Source organism: Scyliorhinus canicula, chromosome 16 (genome assembly GCF_902713615.1).
Source record: "Scyliorhinus canicula chromosome 16, sScyCan1.1, whole genome shotgun sequence".
Taxonomy (NCBI): Eukaryota; Metazoa; Chordata; class Chondrichthyes; order Carcharhiniformes; family Scyliorhinidae; genus Scyliorhinus; species Scyliorhinus canicula.
The window spans coordinates 112,457,174-112,477,750 of NC_052161.1; the positions used below are offsets into that span (position 1 = coordinate 112,457,174).

Consider the following 20,577-nt stretch of genomic DNA (forward strand, 5'->3'; position numbering starts at 1 on the left):
TCTTTATTCTTCAAGGTCAACACCCATAATTCACTATTATTAATTTTATGTGCAAATTAAAAAATTATGGAAACTATATTTTGCAAGCCCAAATCTAACAAATGTCTCTTTGTAACAGTGATACTGAACTTTTCACGTGTTACTCCTCTTCATTTTGATTTCCTGTAAAGAGATTCAGATCAAAGAACGTCTACTCAAAAAGTTAACTTGTTGTCCCTCTGTTCAGATGCCGGTAGATCTGTTATTTGTTTCCAGTCTTATTTATTTTTAATTTTCTTACTTGGTTTGCGGCTAGAGTTGCCAACGTCTGCAATGTACCTCATGGCATCACTGAGAGCTGTTGTGTGTGAATTGGTACAAATGTTGTGTATTTAAACCAGTGTTGTGCTAGGTTTGGCAGCCTCCCTCTGGGGTCAATAGCTAAATATCACACAGATGGTCTCACTCTGGAATTTTCTTGTGAAGCTGATAATTCCACTTCTGTGCAGAATTCTGAAAATAAGGCTAATGAAAAGCAGATGCAGTTTAACTCTTATCCTGCTGAATAAGCAGCAATTCAATATGGTTAGGGCCCAGAGTACTGCAAAATATGATATGATCCAAACCCAACTGAGTGTGTGCAAAATAACTTGAGTGAAACAGTCTACCTTAACCATAAAGTCAATTGGTTAAATTGTAGACCCACCCATTCATTAGACATTGGCTGCTTTCCTTGGTTAGATTTTCTGGTGTTGGGTCTTACTGGAGTGATTCAGCACTCCCCAGCTCTGTATATGAGAGGCAATATTTACTATACCAGCATTGACCAACGGCGATGCATGTACTTTAGGCCGGCTGTGGGAAAGTTAATTGACATTAGAGTCAGAGCCTACCTTATTTGCCTCCCAGGTTGGCTGAAAGATCCCATAGCACTCTCAGTGGAAGAACATGGCAGTTCTCCAATCTCCTGGCCAACATTGACTCTATAATCACCACTAGCAGAACAGATTATGGTGGTTGCTGTTCAAATCCAATTAACATGCATAATTGACTGTCACATTGCCCTACATTACAACAGTGTCTCTTCAAAAGCACTTAATTGGCCGTGAAGTGCTTTGGGATGTACCTAGGTTTCTGATGGGCACTGTTTGAATTTAACTTCTTTGTTTCTCAGTTAAATAGTACTGCATTAACCTTGTGGACCAGAAAAGGGATTAGAGGGAGTTGATACCTGAGCTTTGTTAGGTGATGTGAACAAAAAGATCCGTCGATCAAGCAGATGTCATATGTTTATGCAGTAATTGCTGCTGAGTACTATTGGTCAAAATTGTCATGGTAAGAAGTCTTACAACACCAGGTTAAAGTCCTGGTGTTGTAAGACTTCTTACTGTGCTCACCCCAGTCCAACGCCGGCATCTCCACATCAAAATTGTCATGGAAATAGAGACTTTTTCAGAAACTTAAATCTGCACCTCATGTCCTTTGCATAATGGTAGCTGTAAGAAGTTGTAAATGCTGAGTAAATTGCTATTTATGTTAAAGGAGGATTCCACAATTTCCAATTAATACGCATTAAAGTTTTTAATTTTGCTTTGAAACTTAAAAAGCCACCTGAAGGGCAGTAGGATGAACTTTGGTTTTGGGATACATATCTTTCTGAATGATAACCTAGTAGCTGAGTGAGCACAGGGCAAATTCTGCTAGCTTGTCCATGTTGGGTGAATTGCTCAACCTCCCAACAGTTGCAGAACATGGTTGCCTGCAATCTTAATAGCAATGTTTATATTACCATTGAGGTAGTGCATCTAGCCACTCTTGGCCTTCCTGGAGACAAAAGCATAGCTGATGTCAAGGCTGCCACCCGCAACGTGTCAGAAAGGTTGATGGGGGTGATCAGTACTAACTCAGACAGTCCCATGATAAATTAACATAGCTCTGCTGCTGAGTTGAATTGAATAAGATGAAGGCCAAAAATCAGACTCCCTCAAATAAAGGCAGATTTCACTTTCATAATACTTCATCACAGCTCTCAGAAGCATTTGGCTCCAAAGACAGTAAATTGTTTTGTAATGCAGTGGCTGTTATGTTGTAGGCAAATGCAGCAGCCATGTTGTACACAAAAATGGCCTGGACTTGCAAAATCCCACCAACTGTTCTGGCTTGAGACAATTCACACCTCTTTAACCTGTGATTATCCCTCTCCCTGGATCTGTAATGATTTGATTACCTGCAAATGCTCACATTCTAAGCATTGTCCAGCATCTCTAACTTTGTCTATATAAATGTTTCTGGAACATACCTCGCCATTCACCTGAGGAAGGAGCTGCGCTCCGAAAGCTCGTGTTTGAAACAAACTTGTTGGACTTTAACCTGGTGTTGTAAGACTTCTTACTGTGCTCACCCCAGTCCAACGCCGGCATCTCCACATCATGTACACAAAAATCTATGATATGAGGGAAGTAATTTTAACATAGCAGGCAGCATATGGGTGGCACGGTGGCATAGTGGTTAGCACTGCTGCCTCACGTCACCCAGGACCCAGGTTCGATCCCTGCACCACTGACCACGTGGTCTCCCCGTTTATGCATGGGTCTCACCCCCCATAACCCAAAGATGTGCTGGGTCGGTGGATTGGCCACGATAAATTGCCTAATTGGGTACTCTAAATTTAAAAAAAGAAGACATTTTTAAACTTGCCAGGCAACAACCCCATGGCATTGAGCAGAACGCTTATTTTACACCCTGGCCAATATTGCTCTCGACTCACTTCTTTGAGGAGTAAAATCGGACTGCGCGTGAAACCAGTGTGGCACTCTATCTTGGCAGCTTCCTGGATTCGTTTAAAATTGCCCCTGAGGTCTTGGTCATAAACATCAAGATCCTGTAAACATCTGAGAGTTTAATTTAGCATTGGTTGAAAGTGGAATGTGAGACAGGGTAAAATGAGAACCACTGATTATCTTCAGGCAGTATCATGGGATTTCTAACATCCACCTGAACCACATGAGCTGTAACATCTCATCTGAAATTCACCATGTTGCAATACTGCGAAAACTAGATTATCTGCTCCTGGGTTCAGACTTGAACCCACAATGTTCCTATTCCGAGTCAAACTGACCGATTATTGCCTTTAATACAAAAGCTAAGACTGATTTGATTGGTTGATCAGGCTGGGTGTGTTCACTTTCAATGGCTCTATTGATTGGTCTGTTGAAATAAAATAACGACTTGTATTTATATCACACTTTTCATGATCCTGCCTCGAAGCACTTTACAGCCAATGAAAAGCGTAGTAATTGTTGGAATGTAGAAATTGTCTCGTGGTTGTGCATTAAGCTCATTCCTAGTTTGCCTGCCTACATTCTGAGTAAATATAACTATTTTAAAAGCAGACTTCAGTGTTAATTAAAAGTAACACTTCAATGGTGCTAAACTGACCAGCTGCGATGATTTTGAAATGTTGGACATTTTGGCAAGTTCCCATTACTGAGCCTCTTCTTTGATTTCCTGCTCAGCTGTTTAAAGTGCTAATGCGTTGTTGACAAATGAGTTACAGTAACCAGCTAGTGTTACATTCATCATTCGCCAGCACTCCAAACTGTGGAAAAGTGCATCAGCGACTCAGTGCTGAGGTTTTCCATCATAAAATAATCAAAACTACCCACAATTTCAAATCCGATGGAAAGATGGGTGAAAGTAGACCAATAATCAGTAGGCCTACAGGTTGCTCCTGCTCTAGATGAAATGGGCATTTATTATACCTTCTCTTAGGCAGTCCCTCGGGACCTAGGAAGACTTTCTTCCACTCCAGGGTTGTGGGTCCTGAGGTGACTAAAAAGTCCAATGCTGCAAAGTAAGGTCTGCCTGAAGTGAGGCAGGTACTGTTTGATGAGGCAGGTGGGTAGGATACTCGGATTTTGATATGCCCCTTCTGCTGTTTTCTTTTGGTCTGTTGGAAATGTTCAGAATGGTGGCACCTTCACCAGTTTGGGCGGTCTAGAGCAAGAGATTCCCACAAATTGTTGCATTTTTTCAGGGAGGCTTTGAGGATGTCCTGATAAGCGGTTGCGGGAAGTTTGGAATGGAGTGCTTGTTTTGGCAGTCTTTTGTCAGGCATGCAGATGACATGGTCTGTTCAACGCAGCTGATAAATTATAGCCAGTGCCTCGATATTGGGGGTGTCGGCCTGAGGGAGGATACAGATGTTGGAGCGCCTATCCTGCCATTGAATTTGCAGGATTTTGCGGAGGTAATATTTCTCCAGGGATTTCATTATCTGCTGCGCATTGCCCAGCAATATGACGCATATAGGAGGGTATGCAGCACAGCAGCCCTGTGGATAATGAGCTTGGTTTCGGGTTTGAGGTCTTTCTCATCAAACAGTCTTTTACTTGGGTGACCAAAGGCTGCAGTGGTACACTGGAGGCAATGTTGAGTTTCATAGCTCATATCTGCCCCAACTGAGAGGAGGCTCCCAGAGTATGAAACATGAGCAACATTGTTCAATGGTTAACTAACAGAAATATCATAAAAAGGACGTACATGTTTTCTTGGCATTTTACCTTCTAAGTTCCGTCATATCTGTGCATTTCTAACATTTCCCGTTTCTATTTCAAATTTGCATTGATATTCTGTATTAGAATAATTTTACTAAGATAATTTTCTGTGGGCGGCAAGGTGGCGCAGTGGTTAGAACTGCTGCCTCACAGCGCCAAGGACCCGTGTTCGATCCTGGCCCTGGGTCATTATCTGTGTGGAGTTTGCATATTCTCCCCGTGTCTGTGCGTCTCACCCCCACAACCCAAAGATGTGCAAGGTAGGTGGATTGGCCACGCTAAATTGCCCCTTTAATTGGAAAAAATATATATTTTTTGAAAGATAAATTTCTGAAAATATATGACTTTACCAGTTGCTTTCAATTAAAAATGTTTGAATGAAATAACTTTGCACCATTGCATTTTGCCGTAATATAAAATTATATAATTAACAGCCAGTTCTTTGGGAATAATAAGATTTGATAATCTGAGACAGAGTGAAGGGCTTGAAGAAAGGCTCAGTAATTGCATGTTACAGTTCTCAATTGCATATAGCGCAGCAAGTTTTCAATGCGACCTTGTTTTTTAAAATAATTTTGAATGGTTTTGAAAGTACAATATCTGGAAGTTTGCAAGCAATACAGGAAAATAGAACTTCCTAAGGAGAAATATGGTGTTTAAAGAGATCTGGAGGCAAATAGAGAATAGAACATAGAACATAGAACAGTACAGCACAGAACAGGCCCTTCGGCCCTCGATGTTGTGCCGAGCAATGATCACCCTACTTAAACCCACGTAACCCATATCCCAACAATCCCCCCATTAACCTTACACTACGGGCAATTTAGAATGGCCAATCCACCTAACCCGCACATCTTTGGACTGTGGGAGGAAACCGGAGCACCTGGAGGAAACCCACGCACACACAGGGAGGACGTGCAGACTCCACACAGACAGTGACCCAGCCGGGAATCGAACCTGGGACCCTGGAGCTGTGAAGCATTGATGCTAACCACCATGCTACCGTGAGGCCCTTAAATGTTGAAATAGAGTGAGGATATGCTATTAGGCAAGTTGTAGCAGAAAGGTTTTTGGATATCCTTACTGACTGGAGTAATGAAAGTATAGTTCCAATATTGTTTGAATCTACAGTTAATTCTACAAACAGCTGCTATCAGTATTCTGAAACAGCAGGTATGAGGATTCGAAAAGGATCAACAAAAATGATAAACAATAAAATAGTGCAGATGCTGGAATCTGAAACACGAACAGAGGATGCTGGAAAACCACGGCAGGCCTGGCAGTATCTGTACGGAGAGAGAAACAGTTAATGTTTCAAGTCCATCTGACTCTTTTTTTAAGAAAGTTTTTTTCCCCAATTAAGGAGCAATTTAGTGTGGCCAATCCACCTACCCTGCACATCTTTGTGGTTGTGGGGAGACAAGGGGAGAATGTGCGAACTCCACAGGCGCTGTGACTCGGGGCTGGGATTGAACCCAGGTTCTTGGCGCCATGAGGCAGCAATGCTAACCACTGAGCCACCATGCCGTCCTGTCCATCTGACTCATCAGCATTAAGGTGGGGGAGAAATGTGATGGATATTAAACTAGCTGGGAGAGATTGCAACAAGATGTAGCAACCTTAAGAACAGGTGTCAGTTGGCCTGGTGTGTGGCGGGGGGTTAGTCCATTGAAACAAATGTATGAGATTTTTTTTGAAAGGGATTTAAAATGGGAGGAGAAAGGCCACAGTCTAAAGTTGGTGAACTGTGTTGAGCCCTGAGGGCTGTAATGTGCCTGCTCTGAAGATCAGGTACTGTTCCTCCAGCTTATGTTGGGCTTCACTGGGCATCGCATTAGGCCAAGGATGGACATGAGAGCAAGAGAGCAAGGGGTTGAGCTAAAATGATAGGCAACAGGAAGGTTGGTGTTATGCTTGCAGGCTGAAGCGAAGATGTTCCGCAAAGCTGTCATGCAGCCTGTGTAGCAGAGACCGCATTGGGAGCAGCGAATCCAGTAGACCAAATTGAAGGAAGCAATGCAGCACAATTGAGAATTGGAGAGCTGAAGAGTTTTTATTTCTTTTTTTTACTTTTAAAAATGTTTTCCAATTCAGGGTAGTGTGGCCACTCCACCTACCCTGCACATCTTTGGACTGTGGGAGGAAACCAGAGCACGCGGAGGAAACCCACGCAGACACTGGGAGAACATGCAGACTCTGCACAACAGTGACCCAACCTGGGACCCTGGAGCTGTGAAGCAACTGTGCTAAACCACTGTGCCACCGTGCTGCCTTCTTGAAACGTTGCAGTCCATTTGGTGTAGGTACACTCAGTGCTGTTAGGAAAGGAGTTCCAAGATTTTGACCAAGCCACGGTGAAGGAACGGCGATATAGTTCCATGTCAGGATGGTGAATGACTGAGGGGGGAATGAGATGGTGGCACTCCCATACATCTGCTGCCCTTGTCCTTTGAGGTGATAGAGGTTGTGGTTCGGAATGTGCTGTCGAAGGTGTCTTGATGAGTGGCTGATGGAGGCTACACATTGTGTATCGGTGGTGGTGGGAGTAAATATTTACGGTAGTAGATGGGGCTCTAATCAAACGGCTGCTTTATTCTGGATCATGATGTGCTTCTTGAGGTTTGTAGGAGCTGCACTCATCTAGGCAACATGCAAACATATGAATTAGAAGCAGGAGTAGGCCATTCAGCCCTTCAGGTCTACTCCACCATTCAGTAAGATTGTGGCTATTCTGATTTTAACTGTAGCTCCACATTCCTGCCGATCCCCGATAACTTTTCACCCCCTTCCTTATCAAGTGTAAATGGTCATTACACTCCTGGTTTGTACCTTGTAGATTGTGGACAGACTTTAGGGAGGCAGGAGTTGAGTTACTTGCCATAGAATTCCCAGCCTCTGACCTCTTGTAGCCACAGTACTCGTAAAACAACTAATTGCTTTCTATCTCAAGAGATCATTGTATTCTGTTTTAGAATTATTCTGCAATGAGGCAAAAACGGTAAAGGGAAACATTGCACAGCTCTAAGCTCATGAAATTTAGACTTGGCAAATCAGTATGTAATCGGAATTGAGACATCTGGACTTTTGTGGGGTAGGCTATCAGAGCTTGCAGATTGCATGTTTGCCTATGGGCTGTAATTTGAATACTAGTGAGTAAGACCAAGCAAAACACAAGCTATCCTTTATAAGAGCGACCCTTTCAGTGCTCATAAGACAGTATGATATGTGAAACTAGTTGAAGATACTGTAAAAGGGGTTAATGGCTATTAATGTTCTGATAAGTTATGTCTCAAATATAAGCCTGTTTTTCCTCTTTACAGGTGCTGACTGACCTGTGTATTTGCCACTTTATTACTTCCGTTTCTAGATTCCAAGTTTTTAGGTTTTTTTTTCTTTACAGAGTGGTTAATCCTCTTTATCTTCTCTTCTCATCTGCTTTATGGATTCTAGGTGCGAGACAGGGCCCAGAGAGCATCTCGGATCCTACTCGACATTGAGGCTGGCGCTCCAGTCCTACTGATCCCAGAAAGCTCCAAATCAAATCAGCTGATTGTGGCAAATCTTGGTAAACTGAAAGTGAAGAACCAATTCTTTTTTGCTCGATCACCGGGTACCTTCTCGCTGCAAGACAAGGTAGAAACAATTACCACGGTTCATGTCTTTTTTCCCCAACTGGTGAGATTTGTCCCTTTTTTGTTCTGTTATATTTTTTTTGCCAGTTTCACTCATGTTATGTCCGCGTGTGTTCTGGAAATGCATGCATGGAAGGAAGACTGCATCCTTCTACTGTTTACTAAAGAGCAGGAAGCACGGTGTTTGAAAATTGGGTGATGGTTCGGGAGACTGTGGAGTACTTGCTGGTCAACAACTGTTGCACGTTGATCTTGTCACGGTCTGAGTAGTTATAGAGAGGAAACGGAAGAGTTCAAGTTAAATAAGATGATTGGAAACATGGTTGCAAATATAAGTTCTGCATCATTTTTAAGACTGAGAAGTACCAGGTTGGTGAGGTTTAGGGAGAAAGTTTAAAAGCGTAGGATCCAGTCGCTTCTCGGCCTTTTGGTTAAGATGAGCGTGCGATAAGGTGTAATGCCCGGATCTGGCATGCGTTTCCAGGGACCATGAATTGGATTCAAGGGGCAGCATGGTGGTGCAGTGGTTAGCACTACTGCCTCACGGCACCGAGGTCCCAGTTTCGATCCTTGCTCTGGGTCACTGCTATGTGGAGTTTGCACATTCTCCCTGTGTTTATATGGGTTACCCCCCCCCCACAACCCAAAGATGTGCCGGGTAGGTGGATTGGCCATGCTAAATTGCCCCTTAATTGGAAAAAAATCCCTGAAAGCTTGGTTGACAAAAGCAGACTATAACAGAGCCACCTAGGCCAGAGATTCTCACTTGTGCTTCCCCCGTTCATGCTGGAATACTGCAGATGGCATTCAACGCTGGATGCGACGAGAGAGAGAGACACATCTGCTGATAGAAATTGTAGGGAGGTTGATGTTAGGTGAGGTCAGTAACAGGCTCAGTTGTGACACCTGCTTAGCCATACACCCTTTGATATTCATGTTCTCAGCTCACAAATGGAATATACCCTTTTGGACAAGGTAGCTCGTTGAACCATGGCCTCAAAATATTCTGTAGTTTCATGAGAAAGCAGAAAAGAGGAAGAATAAAGGGAAAAAATTAATAGCTTAAAACTCCTACACTTCTACTTATTGAGGCAGAGTTTGGTTTTATATTAAAAACATGCAAGGATAAAGTTGAGATTGAGGCAGTGTTGGCAGGATAATTAGGTTCCTGTTTGACCTGGGGCTGAGACCATACTGTGAGGATAATGAGTCTCTGCTGCATATTCCAGGTTTAAGATATTGTCAAGATAATGGATGAGTTTGTATATATGTAATCTGGATTTCAGGCTGTCTTGTAAGGATAATGACTGTGATCCAAAAGCTGACTTGAGACTGACAATGATTTGTGATTCTGTATTGAATCAGGGCTGTGTTGTCAGGTTAATTGCACATTTGCTGGCATTTAAGCTATGCTATCGAGTAGTGACTGATGGGCTGTGCATGACCTGAGGTAGAGGCCGCGTTGTCAGGATAATCGCTCGTATCCTGTACATGACCCAGGTTTGAGGCTGTCTGGATAATGAGCTTTTCCTATGTGACAGGAGTTCAAAAGACTGCATTATCCAGTATTCAGAGTCCTCACTCGTCAGTACAGAAAATACTCTTCAAACTTTGCTCATGTACAGTGTAAACATATCCTACATGATAGTCACATTAATTTAGTATTTAATGCAGTGGAAAGTAAGTCGTAATTGTAAATTCCAAACTTCAAAGGAACCTTGGACAAAATGTATAATTGACTTCAGAATTTTGCTAGTGATCTTCCTGCAGGAAGCTAGCACGCTATTCATTTAATCTTTTGCATTCACTACATAGTTGAAAGTGTTGAATTTTTAATCCGTTTCTGCTGGCCATGTGATATTATGAAAATTTACATTTTGTTGCCCTTTTTTTCTTCGGAGAATTTGATTTTGCACGCCAATTCATACAAGGACCCATCATTACTGGAGGTACACAGACAAGATCACCTGTTTGTTTGGAAGTTTTTTGCAGAGGTGATGTGGTAGTATAGCAGCTTTGTTTGTGTGTTCATGCATTTTTCAAAGTGCCTCCAAGCTGTTTCCATTTATGGAAAATGATATGTCGATATATATATATTTATATATATATATATATTTATTTATTTATGTATAGTAGATAGTTCTCATTTGCATACTCTAAGGATATCCGAGTGTTTAATAATGGCACAGGTTTCAGTTTAAAAAAAATAAAACTTGGGCATGAATGTGAGGGTCTTCAAATGAAATCTGAAATGCTGAAAATTCACTAATGGTGATTCACATTCCTTAATGATACATTCAGCTTTAGGATTTGGTGCGTGATAGTCATGGGTTGAATGAGGTGAAGAAGAATACCGCATTTCTCAGCCCTCAGTTGGAGTGGGTTGGTTGAGGATATTTGCACCTCCTTAATTTTGAGAATAAAATGGGTTGGTAACAGTAACTCCTGTCTTTTAATGTTGGGGGAAAATGGGTTATAAACGTGCCAGTGCTCAAGGTGGAAATATATCTGAGAAACTATTTTTGTGCCCACTTTGTGTGTAAGAGGAAGTGTTTGTGTGTGTGTCAGCATTCATGTGAATGAGTTTCTATCCAACTAGAAGAATAGATAAAAGCATATCTCTCTTTGATTTGTATATGAACACAGATCTTTCAACAGCCAATGCATCTGTAGAGGGGTGTGTGCGAGTTGGTTTGACCCTAGTTTCTGCATGTGATGTGTTATGAGAAGAAACTTGCACCAGTGTGGACTGAAAGCACTGCCTGTGACCCATGTTTCAAATGCCTGCATGAAAATTGCTTTGTGTTCTTTATAGTTCTTAATCTTGCATTGAATGACCCTTGAGGATCATTATAGTGCACAATCCCATGCAACTACAGTGAAATTAATATAATTAATTGTATCCAGTCACCACAAAACAGTCTATGCCTACATAGTTATTTGTAAACCAATTGGCCAGGAAAGCAATGCAGCTCAACCTACTCTCAAATGGGTTAAGGAAACCTTCTTTCTGATTGGGCTTGATGTGTGTGTACATCAGTGCCCTGCTACATATTATCATCATCATAGATTCCCTACAATGCAGAAGGAGGCCATTTGGCCCATTGGGTGTGCACCGATCCTCTGAAAGAACACCCCAACTAGGCCCACTTCCCCCATCCTGCCCCCATAACCCCACTTAACCGTTTGATTCTAAGGGGCAATTTAGCATAGCCACTTCACCTAACCTGCACACCTTGGACTAGGAAAAATCCTGAGTACCCGGAGGAAACCCATGCAGACACAGGGAGAATGTGCAAACTCCACACAGTCACCTGAGGCCGGAATTGAACCCAGGTCAATGGCGCTGTGAGGCAGCAGTGCTAATCACTGTTCAATTTGGGTTTTTTTTTAAATTTAGAGTACCCAGTTCAGTTTTTTTTCCAATTAAGGGGCAATTTAGTGTGGCCAATCCACCTAGCCTGCACATCTTTTGGGTTGTGGGGGCAAAACCCACGCAAACACGAGGAGAATGTGCAAACTCCACACAGACAGTGACCCAGAGCCGGGATCGAACCTGGGACCTTAATCACTGTTCTATTTATACCACAGTTAGGATTGCATACACAAACTGATAACTAATGTATTTCATGTTTATTACAGCAGAATTAAACTGGTAAATATCTGAGGAAGTTGTTACATTCTTACAAGATTGTGAGTTTTCAAGACCCACTCCAGGACCCTACTGTAGTGCTGAGGAAGTGTACATTGTCAGAGATTCTTGCATCTTTCACATGAAATATTAAACTGAGGCCCCATCTGCCCCCTCAGGTGGATGTGAAAGATCTTATGGCACTATTTTGAAGAAGACCAGAAGTTATCCCAATGTCCTAGTCAACATTTATTACTCAATCATCATCACAAAAGCAGATTATACAGTCAAAACTATATTGCCGTTTATGGGAGTTTGCTGTGTTCAAATTTGCTGCTGCATTTTCGCAGTGACCAAACTTCAGAAGTATTCCATTGGCAGTAAAGCATTGTGAGAGATCTGGTGGCCATAAGAGACACTTGGATGGCAACGTTTGTGTAGAAGGTAGGATGGCACGGGTGAGGCAGTGGTTAGCACTGCTGCATCACGACGCTGAGGACCTGGATTCGATCCCGGTCCCGAGTCACTGTCCATGTGGAGTTTGTACATTCCCCCATGTCTGCGCGTGTCTCACCCCCACGACCCAAAAAACGTGCAGGATAGCTGGATTGGCCACACTAAATTGCCCCATAATTGGAAAAAATTGAAAGAAATTTATGAAGAGGGTGCAGAAAATATCCTTGTGGGATACATATGTATGCAGGCAAACACATGCACCCCACGGCGCACACAGCCACATGACAACACAACGAACTTACACTTCTGTATTGTAGGATGTACAGCTGGCCAAACAAACCTGAAATATTCTAACTTGAATTTTGTGTGTGCCTTCCCGCCATTGCATACTTACATCTGCCGTGTCATTCCTGAGCATGTTTCAGTTGTAGGTATATAATCAGTGACGTGCTGAACAGTGACAACTAAAATCCTCAGATTGCGAAAGTCCAGTGGGAGGGGGGGACCTTGTCCACCTAGAGTTAAAGTTCAGACAAGTCTAGATAGCTGACGACAGGATCCCATGAAGTTTCTTCAGAATAAGACAGCTTCGGTAATTCTTGGAGCCAGAGGTCCAGTTTCCTTTGCCAGGTTTCAATGAGGCCTTTAAGCCTTCTGGCTCCGTAAAGGCCATATGTTACAGCCTGGTTTTTGCAGTTTTGTTTCTTCCGTTGTGACTTCTGCTGACTGCTCCAAAGCAAGCAGAACTTTATAATAAAAAGTTTACAAAAATCAACGTCATTATACATTAGCCCTTGATACAAAACAATTGATTGTCTGTTCATATTAACAAAGGAGCTTCCACCACCCACAATCAGTACCATTGACTTATAACAGAGGCAGATAGAGGTCCTTACCATTTCCTTGTGCATATTCAGTTTTGTTAGCTCTCCTTTGTTACCTACCAGATCTGGAGTCAGAAAGTCTGAGGACTTGTCCTTATTGTTTTGGGGTCAGTCCTGACAATGGTAGGTGTGACATTCCGCATGTTGTGGGCATGTCCTTTGTCATCCATTTTAGGTTGCTCCAGAAGGTTGGCTAACTTGCAGTTACAAATGTCAGGTGACTCTGGCAGACATCCTAGATATCAGCAATGCCCTTTTTAAAGGTGGCATTCAGGTTGTTTTAAAAAAAAACTAATGTTCTCCAGTCTGCTCGGCATTTCACGGTCTTTTGTGGATATAAGGGAACAGGTTCACTTGTAATTTTTTTTCTTTTTGAAGGTGGCCTGACAGTTCCTTTGCAGCTGCCAGCCCCAAACTATCATAAAGATTTGAAATGCAAATTTACTAGTTTAACTCATTTGGACACTATGCTTTTATTGTGCATTAATTGTATACTGAAATAAGTATCTACTGACCCTACAAAGTCTAACTCATTTTAGTCAGAATTTAATGCTGTAATGCAAGCCTTTCAGTAGACCTGACTGGTCAGGGATGGGATTATGGTTTTACAGCTACTGAATGAGCTCATTGACACCCTGTCAATTCATTCTAAAGTAGGAACAGTCCAGTAGTTTAAAATAATTTCACACTAATCTACTGAAGAATGCCACTGGCTACAAAACTGGACTAATACCTGTCATTACTCCCCTAGCATGAAACTCAGTTATTTTAAGAGAGAAAATTGCAGGAACACATTATTTGTCCTTCTCAATATGAACTGTCTGAAATAGGGCAGCACAGTAATGCAGTAGTTAGCACTGCTGCCTACGGCGCTGAGGACCCGGGTTCGATCCCTGCCACGGGTCACTGTCTGTGTGGAGTTTGCATATTCTCCCCATATCTGTGGGTTTCACCCCAAAGATGTGCAAGGTAAGTGGATTAGCCGTGCTAAATTGCCCCTTAATTGGGAAAAAAAAATAATTGGGTACTCTAAATTTATTTTTAAAAATGAACTGTCTGAAATTAAGAGTACAGTATCATATTCCGGTTCTTGTGACTGATGATGAGGTGGAGGTGACGTAGTGGTAATGTCACTGAACTAGCAATCCAGTGGCCCATGCCAATGCTCTGGGGACACAAGTTCAAATCCCACCACGACCACTGGTGGAATTTAAATTCAGCTAATTAACCTGGAATTAAAATCTAGTCTAATGGTGACCACAACACAATTGTCATTAAAACCCATTTTATTCTTCAGGGAAGGTAATCTGCCATCCTTACCTGGTCTGGCCACAACAATGTGGTTGACTCTTAAGTGCTCTCTGAAATGGCAGAGCAAGTCACCCAGTCATATCAAACCTCGACAAAAACCGGACCGACCACTCAGCATCGACCTATGCACCGGAAATGACAACAGCACACCCAGCCCTGTCAATCCTGTAAATGTTTCTTTACTAACATCTGGGACTTGTACCATAATTGGGAAGATTAGTCAAGCAATAGCCTGACATAGTTATACTCGCATAGAATCATACCATACAGACAATGTCCCAGACGCCACCATCACCATTCCTGGATATATCTTGTATCAGCGATTGGACAGATCCACCAGAGTTGTTAGCAGCACAGTGGTACGCAGTCAGGAGGGAGCTGTCTTGGGAGTCCTGAACATCAATTCTGGCATCAGGTCAAACATGGATCAGAAAACCTATTGCTGGTTACCATCCACCCCTTCAGCTAAAGGTTCAGTCATCATCCATGCCAAACACCACTTGGAGGAAGCACTGAAGTGGCAAGGGTAAAGAATGAGGCGACTTCAATGTCCATCGCCAAGGATGGCACAGTAGCACCAGTACAGATTGGGCTGGCTGCATCATAAAGGACATAACTGCTAGACTGAGTCTTTGGCACGTGGTGAGGGAACCAATAAGAGAGAAAACCTGACTTGATCTTGCCCTCGTCAATCTACCTGTCGTAGATGCATCTGTCCATGACAGTATTGGTAGGAATGACTACTGCACAGTCCTTGTGGAGGCAAAGTACCTTCTTCACACTGAGGATACCTTCCATCATGTTGTGTGATACTACCACCCTGCTGAATGGGATAGATTACGAAAAGCTCTAGCAACTCTAAGCTAGACATCCATGAGGCGCTGTGGGCAATCAGCAGCAGAATTGTATACAATCCCAATCTGTAACCTCATGGCCTGGCATACCCCCCACTCTACCATTACCATTGACATCAAGGCACCATTTAACCAAGTGTGGCATCGAGGAGCCCTAGCAAAACTAAAGGCGATGAGAATAGGGAAAATCTCTCAACTGTCTGAAGCAATACCCAGCACAAAGGAAAATGGTTGTGGTTGTTGGAGATCAGTCATCTCAGTCCTGGGGCATCACTGCAGGAGTTCCTCAGGTTAGTGTCTTAGGCCCAATCATCTTCAACTGTTTCATTAGTGGCCTTCCGTCCATCACAAGATCAGAATTGAGGATGTTTACTGATGATTGCACGATGTTCAGCGCCATTTGTAATGACTCAGATACTCAAGCAGTCCATAGCAAGTAACATTCGCACCACTCAAGTACAAGCCAATGCCCATCTCCAACAAGAGAGAATCTAATCATCTCCCCATGACATTCAATGGCATTACACGATTAACATCCTGTGGGCTACCATTAACCAGAAACTGAGCAGGATCAGCCATATAAATACAGTGGCTGCAAGAGCTTTCAGAGACTGGGATTTCTGCAGAGTGTAACTCACCTCCTGACTCCCCAAAGCATGTCCACCATCTACAAAGCACAATTCAGGAGTGTGATGGAATACTCACTTGCCTGAATGTGTTCAGCTCCAACAACACTCTGAGGTCAATATCATCCAGGACAAAGCAGCTCACCTGATTGGGACCCCATCCACTACCTTAAACATTGACTCCGTTCGCCACCAATGCACAGAAGCAGCAGTGTATATCATATACAAGATGAAGTGCAGCACCTCGCCAAGGCTCATTCGACTGCATGTTCCAAGCCCACGACCTCTACCCAGTAGAAGGACAAGCAGGGCAGGTGTATGGGAACATCGCCATCTACAAGTTCCCTCGAGGACACACGCCATGCTGACATGGAACTATATTGCCATTTCTTCACTGTTGGTGGGGCAAATTCCTACAGCACTGTGGGTATTCCTACATCACATGAACTAATAATCTTTATTATTTTCACAAGTAAGCTTACATTAACACTGCAATGAAGTTACTGTGAAAACCCCCTAGTCGCCAAATTCCGGCGCCTGTTCGGGTACACTGAGGGAGAATTCAGAATGTCAAATTCACCTAACAGCACATCTTTCGAGACTTGTGGGAGGAAACCGAAGCACCCGGAGGAAACCCACGCAGACACGGGGAGAACATGCAGACTCGGCACAGACAGTGACCCAAGCTGGCACTGTGAAGCAACTGTGCTAACCATTATACCACCATGCCGCCTATTGTACTAACTGCCGGTTCAAGAGGCAGCACACTACCACCACTTAAGGGCCATGATGTGGAGCTGCCGACGTTGGGGTGAGCACAGTAAGAAGTCTTACAATGGAAGGGAAAATGCTGGAAAATCTCAGCAAGTCTGGCAGCATCTGAAGGGAGAGAAAAGAGCTAATGTTTCGAGTCCGATGACTCTTTGTCAAAGCTAACAGACAGAGGGAGTGGGAAATACTGTGGAGTGAGAATGAAAGATGAGCCATAGCCTCAGAAACCCAGGGAAACCGGGTGCTAATGGCCCCAGATACCAAGGGGAAAGAGTGCTAATGGCAGTCCCTAGAGAGGACAAAAGATGTGAAAGGTAAAACAGCAGGGAAACTAACATCAGAGGATGAACTGTAGGTGTGGGGGGAGGGGAAGGGGGAAGCAAAGAGGAGAAAGGTGCAGGAAAGAAAGAAATGGTAAAAGACAGTTAAAATGAAATGAAAACAAATGGGTTGAGATGGGGCTGATCATCTGAAGTTGTTGAATTCGATGTTCAGGCCGGAAAGCTGTAGCGTGCCTAACCGGAAGATGAGATGTTGTTCCTCCAGTTTGTGTTGCCTCTTTCAATCTGGTCTATTGCATTCGCTGCTCCCAATGTGGTCTCCTCTATATCGGAGAGACCAAACGCAGACTGGGTGATCGCTTTGCTGAGCATCTTCGGTCTGTGCGCATTCAGGATCCTGACCTTCCTGTTGCTTGCCATTTTAACAAAAGACCCTGCTCCCATGCCCACATGTCTGTTCTTGGCCTGCTGCAATTTTCCAGTGAAGTGCATAAGCAGCAGGTGTTAGCAGGTTCTTGGACTGTGAATGGCAACAATTTTTAAAATCTTTTTCTAATTAAGGGGCAATTTAGTGTGGCCAATCCACCTATCCTGCACATCTTGGGATTGTGGGGGTGAGACCCATGGCAGTGACCCAGGGCTGGGATCGAACCTGTTTTTAAAAAAATTATTTGTTCATGGGACATGGGTGTCGCAGGCTTTGCCAGCATTTAATGCCCATCCCTAATTGCCCTTGAGGGGCAGTTAAGAGTCAACAAAATTTGCTGTGTGTCTGGAGTCACAAATAGGCCAGACCAGATAACGTTGACAGATTTCCTTCCCTAAAGGACATTAGTGAACCAAATGAGTTTTTACGATAATCGACAATGGTCACCACTAGATTCTTAATTCCAGATTTTTATTGAATTCACATTTCATCATCTGCAGTGACGGGATTTGAACCTGGGACCCCAGAGTACTCTGGGTCTCTGGATTACTAGTCCAGTAACAATACCGCTATACCACCGCCTTCCTTGGTGCCATGAGACAACAGTGCTAACCACTGCACAACCGTCAACACCATTGACCGCAGTCCTGTTCTCACCCTTTCTAGCACTGGACAATGAAATGAAAATGGCTTCTTGTCACAAGTAGGCTTCAAATGAAATTACTGTGAAAAGCCCCTAGTCGCCACATTCCGGCGCCTTTCAGGGAGGCTGGTAAGGGAATTGAACCGTGCTGCTGGCCTGCCTGGGTCTGCTTTCAAAGCCAGCTCTTTAGCCCTGTGCTAAACTGGCCCCATATAATGATGAGGAATGCGATAGAGAATAAATGTTGGTCTTGACAGCAATGCCCACATCCCTTGACTGAATCGAAAAATGAAAGAATGTACCGTTTTATATTTTACATGATTTTCAGAATTTGTAATATTTTATTTCATCTCCAAAATTCCAACCAGCTCAAGTGATCAATCCTAACTCTTGACATTTTTATCGTATTTCTTTCATTTCACATAAGCAAAATCTAAATAAAACATGCCTTGTGGGATACTCATTCAAAACCAATGAAACATTCTTCTGCGATCACTCACTGCCAACCTCCGAAAAATAGTGACAGCGTTATTACTACAGCAAACCTTGCTCTACCGACCTGCAAATGCAGCTGTCACATCCACGAGGCTCTTGTACTGTATTAGAAACATGTATATTTTGAGAATGTGGATCGAAGCATCTGCTTCAGGTTTTACAATGCCCAGGAGATCACTGGGTGCTTTTAAAAATCGATTTGGCACATTGATGTGAAGTGATGTTATGTGTGCCACACTGAGCCTGTCTGGAATCTGTTTAGTACCCCCGAGTCCAAATTATTTGCAACAAACACAGAAGTGGCAGCATAGCTTTACCTAGGAAGAGAAAGAGATATGGCAAACTTGTTAAATTCTAATTCCACAATTAGTACATTGGGAATGATCTGAATTTCTTGTATGAAAGTCGTGAGATGCTTTCTCTGTACCAAACTACTGAAATTTTAATAATTAATCTCACGATCCCCTCTCTTTCCTATTTTACATTTCCATCCTAAAGGGTTAGATACTGAATGAGTCCCTCCAAAAGTCATTTTGTGTGCTATGTAAGTAGGCAGAGAAAATGCATTGCTATTAAGTTGCCATTAATCCTTCTTAAATTTTGTGCGCATCTGAAATCTCTCTCTCCTCCCTGCATTTTTGGGTCTTTCTGGCCTTGGGCACTATTTGTGTTTGAAATGATCAATGTTCAACATTGTCCCATGTTGCTGCCTAATGGCACTCTGGAGACTTGATTGTGCTCAGCGGGAAATAGAGTCTCTCTCTCTCTCGTCTCTACTTATGGGAGACACTCGGCATTTTACTGCACTAAATGCCCTCCACAAAACTAATGTTGTGGTTTATGGTGGGGGGGATGCATGGGCGTGGGGAATTCACATGTGTCTCCACCACTGCACAGGTGCCAAATATACAGGTTAGCGGTACTCTCCATAATTTTTCAGTACTGTATTTGAATTACATATTGTAAACCTTTCATTGCAAGGTTGTGCAGTTTTAAAATACCATGTTTAGCTCTTCTGCTTTCTGATAGCATTTGACCTTTTTGTGACAGAACCCTGAGAGCTCCCCTCTGCCTCAAGATACCCCACTATACACTCGGAAGACAACGGCAACTAGCACTGGCAATCCCCAGTCCATTCCCTGCAGACCAGACAAACTGAATACTGGGGCCAGCTCATCTGACAAAGCAAATCTTAATAAGCCGCAAACTGAATCTGGACCGAGCACTCATTGCAAATCACAAGAGAGGCAGCATGGCCAGCCACAGATTGTGGAGCTACAGGAATCTGAGGGTAAGAAAGCAATTTACAAAACTTTTTCTTGGAAGCTGTCTTTACCTGGTGAAACTAGGCTGGAGAGAACATTTATAATGTGAAAAAGTCTAGAAGCTCAACTTGTTCACTTAAATATTAGCTCCAGAAAAGAATCTGGAACAGGGACAAGTGGTGGGGCCTCAATTATTTACAATCTATATCAATGATTTCGCTGAAAAGATTGAATGATTGCTAACTTTGCCAATAAAGTTGTCAAGGAGGTAGAGAGTCTGCAAAGGGATATCGACAAGTCCAGTGAGTGGGGGGGGGGGGGGGGGGGGGGGGGGGGGGGGGGGGGGGGGAAGAGAGAGAGAGAGAGAGAGAGAGAGAGAAAATGGCAGATGGAGTATAATGTGGGAAATTGTGACTTGTCCTCTTTGGGACGAAGAATAGAAAAGCGGTGTACTAGTTAAATTGAGAGAGACTGCAGAACTGAGTGGTACAGTGTGATCTGGATGTACTGGTACAGGGACCACAAAAAGCTAGTATACAGGTCAGCATGGGATTAGGAAGGCAAATTAAATGTTGGTAATAATTGCAAGGAAAATTGAATATAACAGTAGGGGAGTTTTACTGCAGTTGCACAGGCCTTGGTGAGATCGAATCTGGAATAGTGTGTGCAGTTTTGATCTATTATTTGGAAAAGGGTTTAGTTGCGTTAGAGGCAATTCAGAGAAGGTTCACTTGACTCATTTCTGGGATGAGGGATTTATCTAATG

General features: G+C 43.1%; 1 protein-coding gene across 1 annotated transcript in view; it reads left to right on the forward strand.

The window, feature by feature from the left end:
* Nucleotides 1-20,577, forward strand: part of vps13d (vacuolar protein sorting 13 homolog D) — a 302,778-nt gene that overhangs the window by 86,513 nt on the left and 195,688 nt on the right. Inside the window, 2 exon segments of the mRNA XM_038821608.1 lie at nucleotides 7,986-8,168; nucleotides 19,597-19,837. Of these exon segments, the coding sequence (XP_038677536.1) occupies nucleotides 7,986-8,168; nucleotides 19,597-19,837 (424 nt within the window).